This window comes from Bidens hawaiensis, unplaced genomic scaffold (genome assembly GCF_021521415.1).
Source record: "Bidens hawaiensis isolate Kalapana, Puna unplaced genomic scaffold, B.hawaiensis_p1.1 tig00028239_1, whole genome shotgun sequence".
In the NCBI taxonomy this organism is placed as follows: Eukaryota; Viridiplantae; Streptophyta; class Magnoliopsida; order Asterales; family Asteraceae; genus Bidens; species Bidens hawaiensis.
Window position 1 is genome coordinate 135,171 of NW_027494594.1, and position 8,798 is coordinate 143,968.

Consider the following 8,798-nt stretch of genomic DNA (forward strand, 5'->3'; position numbering starts at 1 on the left):
ATAATTCTGTATTCTAATGTCAATTAAAATCAGAAACCTGATATAATTTTCAGAACCGGATTTAAAAACCTGGATGTTGAAATTTGTTCTTAATAAAAATCAGATTATGGTTTTTTCTTTGAAGAATGATTTTGGATTTTAGAGTTTCGTCTTCTACAAATATGAATCCGGTGTGAGCCTGATTCTGTGATATTGATTCCAAATTCTTGTCTTCCAAAAAAACGATGAACTGTGGGTTACACCAAGTCTGGTTCTTCGCTACTTTTGGGTTTTAATATGATTTTTCCTCGCTCAGTTAACCATCATTGTAGGGTTTGATTCCAACAATTGATTGAAACAAAATCTTGAAACGGACAATATATGGGAATTCGATAATCGTTGCGATTGAATCAATTATTTCAATCAATTCAATTGATTAAAATTTCTTGATTATTGTCAAAATTCCAATTAAATTCTGATGAAATTTTGATTGAGAACTCTTTGGGATGGATACGATCTTCAATATGATTTGTATCGAAGGATGATCAATCGTGTAAAAATCCTTGCGCTCTAATACCAATTCTTAAACATAATTGTTATACAGAATCAATTAACACCAATTTGATCAAAGAATTACGGTATATATGATAATATTGTATGTGGGATTGTTAGCCTTGAATGATATATGGACTTTGTTTATATAGACATGATGATACAAACACGTCTTTAAACCTACAATATAACTTCTACACTATACTATAATGACCCACTTGACCCTTGTATTTTGTTTACATTACACTAGTAAATAAAACATAAATGACACAAACGAGCCATTGAGTTAGGAGTGATTATTTCCAACAACACTCTAGTTTTGACTATTTACACAAACGACCCTTGTAATTGTGAAGAAACGTGATTAACAGTACAACCTGATCCCATGTGACCTGAGACACGATTAAACTAAAATCTAAATATGCAACTCGTATAAGCCTATTACCTGAACTATATATTAGAAGAGTGGGTCGATTAGTTGGTTGAATCCTCCAAATTCGGGTTAACCCATATAACACGAGAGTGGGTTGTTTTAAAAATCCTAACATTTAATAGGGTGCTGGTTGTTGTCATGTTGCAGCAATCGAAGATTCGGAAGGCAAAGTAAATGACAAAAATAGTGAGCATATAAAAGTTTGTAGTAGACTTCATTCCGATACAATGAAGCAGAATTCATTTGTATATTTTATAAAAGTTATATTTAAAAATAATTCCAATATAGTAAAGTAATATTCATTATCGAAGAGTCTTTATTAGTTATCTTCACTACATGGTATGGGTTCATAAATTAATTAGATTTTGTTAAAGTTGATAAGAATCTCATTAAGGTTTGGAATATGGTTATAACTTATATGCTTGAGCTTAAAACAAATTTTTTTCCCTGCCCATTACGGTACCAACCCGAAACCCAACCCAACCAAAACAACCCACTAGTAAATTAGGTCGGTTCTTGAGTTTTCCTAAACATCCAACCCGAATAACATGAAACCAGAGAAAATGCCCGATTACATCGTTGGTGATTGGAAAAATAAAATTATTCGGAAAAAATAGCAAAACATCCCACCAAAATACTCCAATTATTATTTTTCAATAGAAGTCAATAACAATAAAAACGTGGGATGATGTGACGATGTTTATGGGAATCTAACTATGGTGGTGTTAATTTGGTGTTTGTGAAAAATGTGTGTTTTTTGACATGACAAATTATTATGTATGGTTTTAGGTGTTTTTGGACCTTACTGTGAATGCACTAACGAAGTCACCATCGGAAACAATTGGATAGTTGATTATCGTCATTAACATTATTAAAATTTTAAAATGGTACACAGATTCAGCTTCACCGAAAGTGGATTTGGAAATAGAGACGGATGGTGAATATGCAGAAACAGACACCAACAAATTGCGGCAACGAATTGCGGATAAGAATTTGTTTGAAGAATGCTTTGAACCAGAAGAGATAAACAGGTTCACAGAACAAATGAATAGTGATGGCACCACGTTACTCCACATAGCCGTTGAAACAGGTCGTAACTATTTCATCGAAAATCTACTGTGGTATATAACTGATCTTGACTTGACTGTGATAAAAGATACAAATGGACGCACCGTCCTTCACATTGCTGCCTCTGTTGGTAACAAAAAAGCAGCAGAGCTCTTGGTTGGGAAAAACTCAAATCTATTATTTATTAAAGACAATGAAGACCATACACCATTAAATAAAGCTTATGAAAATGGGCAGCATGATGTCGTTTCTTTATTGATAGACGCAGAAAAAGAAACCAACAAGTTCCGAAAACAAATTTCGGATGGGGATTGGTTAAAAGTATATGCCAAACTTAAAAAGAGAAATGCTTTAACAGAAAAAATCGATGGTCATGGCTACACGTTACTTCACAAAGCTGTTGAAATCAGTCGTAAAAATTTGGTGATAAGAATACTACCGCATATGCGTGAGCCTGTCGACTTGACTAAGATAAAATCCTCGGATGGAAGCACAGTCCTTCACATTGCTGCCATTGTTGGCAACACAAATGCAGCAGTGCTCTTGATTAAGAAAAACAAACGTCTGTTCCATATTAAAGACAAAGAAGGCAAAACACCGTTGCATAAAGCTACTGAAAATGAGCATCATAATACCATTGCATATTTACAGGAAGTTGACAAGAAAAATGATAGCAACGAATTTCGGCAACTATTTATTGATGAGAAATGGTATGATATATACAGCACGCTAAAAGAGACGAATGCTTTAAATGAAAAAATCGACAGTGATGGAAACACATTACTTCACATAGCTGTTGCTAAAGATGTTTTCTTTTTGATCGAAGATGAAGTAGAGCGTATGCATGCACGTAACTTGACAGACATAAAAAATTTCAATGGAAGCACAACTCTTCACATAGCTGCGATAGTTGGCGACACAGATACAGCAAAGATCTTGGTTAAAAAGAACAAAGATTTGTTGCATACAAAAGACAAGGAAGGACACACACCATTGGATAAAGCTTGTGAAAATATGCATCTTGATACGATTGCATATCTTCTGGAAGCCACAGAAGATCAAGAAAAAAGCAAGAAAGAAGGTGAGGAAGCCGTCATTGTTGATGGAACACCGTCGAATCATCTCCCTTCCGACACAATAGGTGTCGACCTTCTTGTTAATGCTATTTCTTCAAAGCGATACGGTAACTCTTCTTGTCCTTGTTAAAACACTAGTTTTTATACCCGGGGCAATGCGAGGTAAAACCCAAGCGTTACTACGATAGGTCAACGAAAATGGTCGGTACGTCACGGTATACATACCATTGATAAAATTCGAGCGTTAAACCCTAAAAAATTAATTCGTCAAATTAACGTATAAAAGATTATAATACTTAAAACGATGTTTATTTGGTCAGTAAAACCGGATGGTTCCCAATTGTTGTCAGTCCCGGGCATTGAGGCAATAACTCGACACGAATTTGGTCGGTACTGATTACATGCGTTACGGTACAAGAGCTAAAAAACGAAAAAAAAAAGATATAAATTGAGGTAAGATCAATGTCCAATTGGGGGGGGGGGGTATCGGTCGGTAAACTTGCGCTTTAGTAAAACCCGGGCACTGAGACGTCTAGCCTGTGTGAATTTGGTCGGTTTCTGTGAGGTTGTTATGCTACCGGAACTAAAACAAAATAAAATGACTTTGGCCGGTTTACTTTACATTCATTATACCAATTGATGCAGCGGTAAAACGATAACGGCGATCGAATCACGTTGATTCAACGAATTCCCGTGATGATCTTTCAAAACCCCCAAATCCCACCCAAAGGTCAGGGAATGTAGAAAAATAATTATTATTAAATTTAAGTCTAACCTTTCAGATTACATTACCAGCATATAAAAAGACTTTAAAATATGAAATGGGCCTGGGCCAAACAAAAACCCAAAATAATAAATGCAAAAACTGACAAAAAAAACATAAAAGACCCATAACTTTATTTAGGAAGCGTTTTTGGCTTCGAACAAGGGACAAACCGTCGTAGGCTATTTGCCACAATGTGTTCCTCGTCTCAAGCTTCAATTTGATTGGTAATGTGCTTGAAAAGGAGCTTTGTGGGCCAAGTTATGCCCATTTCCGTGGGCCACCTTTGAACACGTTCATCGATACTTGGGCCTCCATCATAATCAAACCTAAAACAAAACAACACGAAAAAAAATCACGAACCAATATGGTGCCACCAAATTACCCAATAGGGCACTTGCGAAACCAAAGTTCATAATTATATATAGTAGTCATAGTAACGAGCTATATGCGTAACATACGTATGTATGCGCACAGCAGATGTGAATATCAACAAACGCCTAGTAAAATATTGCAGGTTCTCTTTGGATGGATCTAACAACTTTACTCGGATCAATCCGTGTTGTTAGCTAGCGGAAATCACTAACAACACTCGGATCTAAGATCTTAGTTTGTAAGAAACCAAAGAAAGAAAGGTAGAAAAGTTAGGTAGGTGGTGTTTGGTAGAGATAGAATTCTCTTTATTTCCAAGTGAGTTTTTGAATTATGAAGAGTTGTTAAAGGTTGTGAAGAAATGGGTTAAGTGACCCTTAATATAGGGTCCCCATTTATCTAACTTTTACATTTTGTTCTTACAAAATAAACGCACTGAGATACATATTACACTGACTCTAAGCAAATATAAAGACATACACAATCCTAAAACTAATATAGAATATTGGCCCTACAATCTCCCTCTAGGATTGAGTATGTCCAGGAACCTTCATCAAGTTCATTGTTTCGTCTTTATTTCTTGATTTCTAGTACTTGTCTTGATCCAAGAGCTTGAACGAGATTGGATCTTGGACAATTCTTTATTTTTCGATCTTGAATACTTGACCTTCAATCTAATTTCCTAGGAAGGATCGGCAATAGCAAATTTTAGAAACCTCAATTGCGGGAGGCTCGACATCTAATTTTCCTTTGTTGACTTTCTTGTGCCGACTTGTTTCTTTGCTTTGTTCTTCGACTGATATTCAGACACGATCAGTTCATTTTCGGGTTCAACTGTCAGGTTCTCGTTTTCTTTTAAGCGCTTCAGCATCGGCAACTTCAGTCACGGGCATAACTTGGCCCACGAAGCTCCGTTTCAAGCCCATTACCAGTCAAATCGAAGCTTGAGACGAGGAGCACGTTGTGGCAAATAGCCAAAGGCGTTTGGCCCTGACCGAAGTCCAAAAACGCCACCTAAATAAAGTTATGGGCCTTTTAATGTTTTTTCAGCAGTTTTTGCATTTTTCTTTTTGAGTTTGTGTTTGGCCCATGGCAATTTTTTTGCCCATTTCATATTAGAAACTTTATTTATATTCAGTTTATGTAATGTGAAGAATCAGACTTGAATTTAGATAATAAAAATTTTTCTCTTCAATTTCCCCATGACCTTTGGGTGGGATTTGGGAGTTTTGGGAAGTTCTTCACGGGTATTCTTAGAATCAATGTGAATCGATCTTCGTTATCGTTTCACCGCTTCATCACGTACTCATTACAATGATACGTCCAACAATCTATGTTTGATCTTTATTTTAATGAACTTTAACTGCAAGTGCCATTTATCAACCACACTATACGTCTAACTCATTACAGTGACGAGTTCAACTTAAGTTTACTTACGTTTCGCAGGCTCTAATTGAAGTCACTGATCAGACAATAAAAGAAAACATCCCAATTAACCACCACAACGGATCGGCTATTTTCTTCTCTCTTAACTTCGCGTTTAATGAGCAAACTGCTCAAGCTAATTAGTGATTTACATGTTATGAGAATAACCCGCTCTCTCTTCTATTTTATTTATAACACGAATATTAAGAGGTAAACTTTATATTATACTAATAAAACAATCAATCAAAACACCCATACTAATAAACCAGAAAATAAACTCTGAACCAAATAACCCTTTTTGATATATCTTGATCTTATTTACTTATTTATTTATCTCTTTCATATCTGGAATACATATGCTCACCAAAATAAATATTGAAGTCTCTTAAATATCCTTTCAGATTTTGCATCAAATTTAATTAGCAGAAATCCTGAATATGCTGTCTTGAATGACAATGTACTAATGGCTATGGCTAGAACCTTTCCGAGTGGGTTAGACTATGCGGAAAGACTTATCAGTCCAAGTAAACTTCTTCTAATACACTTTTTGCTGCGCTTATAAATTCCATTGTCCTTTTAATAGTGTTAACGATTTACTCTTTTCAGGTTTGGACGATATAAGTTACACTGTAGTCAAGGAAACTCAAAAGTTGTTTAAACTATCAGTAGACTTATCTAAAGTACTGAAAAATTAGTTTGAATTAGTGCTAATTCTTTTTGGTAAGAAATTATTAAATTTATACAGCTGCAGTTAGCTTTCTAATAAAATTTATGTTCATTCAGTTCCAGCAGCGATGATTTATTGGATTTTTTATTTATTTCGCCTCCTCCTGTCGTTGGCTTATTTGCCGTACTTTATGCTTTATTTTCTATGGTGGAAGGCTGCAGCAACAATAGGTAAAAGTGTCTAACGATCTTGTAAGAAGAAGGATCATAATGATTTGAATGATATGTTTCTATATTCTATCTTGCAGTCCCACCCATTAAGCATATCGAGATGAAACGGAAGGAATATAAGGAAGCAACAAAGGTTCTAAAATTAGTACTGGAGACAATTATAGAGAAGCGCCTTGGTAGCAGTCATGATTTATACACTGGACCGATTCTTGAGGCGGCATGCCAAGATGCTTATGAAGTTGTGTATCAAATTTTAGGACGATGGCCTGAAGCAATCCGCTGCAAAGATAAAAATGGTTATGACATCATCCAGTTAGCAACAATACATCGTTCAGAAAGAATCTTCAACTTGATCTATATCATTGGGGAACATAAGAATATTTATCGAACAATAGAAGATTCTTCTAAGAACAATTTGCTGCATTTGGTGGGAAGATTAGCTCCTTCAAACAAACTGAAACGTAGAACAGGTGCAGCATTACAACTACAAAGAGAGCTTCAATGGCTCCAGGTACATACCAAATACGTTATTTACCATAATTAGGTGAAAGAATTGATTTCACTTTATTGAACTACTATACAATACAAACTTTAAATACAAGAATTACAACCTACAATTAGGGAGTGATTTACTCCTCCCGTAAATACAAAAGATAACAATCTTGACTAACTAAAAATAAAATATATATTGAATCTTGAATTAATATTTGTCGGTTATTATTAGGGAACTACTGCTTGAACCTTCATAGTAGAGTAATTAAAAGATTAGTTTATACAGGAAGTGCAGAAGCTTGTATATCCAGCATTTGTTACTAAAGAGAATATCTTTATGGTAACACCAGAGATGGTCTTCACAAAGGAACATGAGAACTTGGTGAAAGAAGGAGAAACATGGATTAAAACAGTAGCAGAATCATGCAGCATCACTGCAGCACTGATTACCACAATCGTGTTTGCAGCAGCCATTACGGTACCAGGTGGAAGCAATCAAGACACTGGTATCCCTGTGTTTAGGAAAGAGCTGCCTTCACTATCTTTGCAATAGCAGACGCATTCTCACTATTCTCATCTGCAACTGCACTATTGGTGTTTTTGTCAATCCTAACTGCACGTTTTGCGGAGCAGGATTTTCTAGTCAGTTTGCCAAGACGGCTCATTATTGGCCTTTGCACCTTGTTGATCTCCACAACGTCCATGATGGTAGCCTTTAGTGCCACATTATTCCTTGTTTTTTCTCAACAGAAACTGTGGGTACTCGTTACGATATGTGCATTAGCTCTTCTACCAATTGCATTCTTTTTTGTTCTACAGTTTCCCCTTATCTTAGATCTATATGGGTCTACATACCTATTCAGGTTTGGTAAGAGTGAAAATAAAACCCATAAATTACTTCTGAACGACATACGGTTCATCAATGTTAAGTGAAATGTATGCATCTTTTCATTTGTTTTGTATGTTATTGTAATAATCATATTCTTATATTGTATTGTAAGTTTGTAACCTGTTACATTTAGTACCTTCAACTCAAACCTTTGGATTTGTTAAAATATAATCCAGACTGTATTAATCATATTAATTATGTTAGCTATTTATTTTGACAATTATTTCTAATAGTTGTGTGTCTTAATAATCATTGCCTCCAATGGCCACTGTCAGGACGGCTCTGATAATTCATGTGTACCGGTCATTGCGGAAAAAATATACCCCTTAAGCCTTAACGTACTGAATAATGTAAACATTTTTTTAAACAACGATTAGAATTATGACAATAAACATAACAATTAACAAAATAATGGTATTATAATGAGTTTGTGATATACTAAATGGGCTGTTAGCTGACTGATGATTTGTGAAGCTCTCATAGCATTCTTGATAGCAATTTGGTTAATTAACTCTTTGTAGTTTATGTTATCTAATATTCCTTTCTCGATAGCTATCATCCCCAACCCGCCTTGGGCATTGTGGATCATAAATAAGATTTCAATAACTATAATTTCGAAAAACTCCATTACGCAGATACTAACGTGATTGTTGTTGTTCAAAGTCGACGATGTTGTTATCCCACCTATTCACTTCATTTTATTTATTTATTTAACTTTTATTGATTAAGCAAAACTAATGGGTCTTTTTCAATTTTAATGGGCCTATAAGTCTCTGGGTAAAATCAAAAAAGTAGGTCTAACAAGTGTTCGAATATTACCAAAAGAGTGGGATTATAAACGTCCGGGTGTAT

General features: G+C 35.1%; 2 protein-coding genes across 2 annotated transcripts; both read left to right on the forward strand.

Annotated features, from left to right (window-relative positions):
• Positions 1–1,852: 1,852 nt before the first annotated feature.
• On the forward strand, positions 1,853–3,406 carry LOC143576566 (uncharacterized). Its single transcript, XM_077060628.1, has one exon. It carries the CDS (start codon positions 2,009–2,011, stop codon positions 3,236–3,238), a length of 1,230 nt encoding a protein of 409 aa, XP_076916743.1. The 5' UTR covers positions 1,853–2,008; the 3' UTR covers positions 3,239–3,406.
• Positions 3,407–6,064: 2,658 nt separating this feature from the next.
• Positions 6,065–8,281, forward strand: LOC143576567 (uncharacterized). The gene is made up of 4 exons (XM_077060629.1): positions 6,065–6,388; positions 6,452–6,565; positions 6,643–7,076; positions 7,344–8,281. Exons 2-4 carry the CDS (start codon positions 6,463–6,465, stop codon positions 7,608–7,610), a joined length of 804 nt encoding a protein of 267 aa, XP_076916744.1. The 5' UTR covers positions 6,065–6,388; positions 6,452–6,462; the 3' UTR covers positions 7,611–8,281.
• The last annotated feature ends 517 nt before the right edge of the window (positions 8,282–8,798 follow it).

Coding starts and splice junctions, on each gene's coding strand:
- LOC143576566 (XM_077060628.1), top strand. CDS start 2,009: ATGAATAGTGATGGCACCACGTTACTCCACATAGCCGTTGAAACAGGT.
- LOC143576567 (XM_077060629.1), top strand. CDS start 6,463: ATGATTTATTGGATTTTTTATTTATTTCGCCTCCTCCTGTCGTTGGCT. Junction 6,566..6,642: donor GAAGGCTGCAGCAACAATAG/GTAAAAGTGTCT, acceptor TCTATCTTGCAG/TCCCACCCATTAAGCATATC. Junction 7,077..7,343: donor GAGAGCTTCAATGGCTCCAG/GTACATACCAAA, acceptor TAGTTTATACAG/GAAGTGCAGAAGCTTGTATA.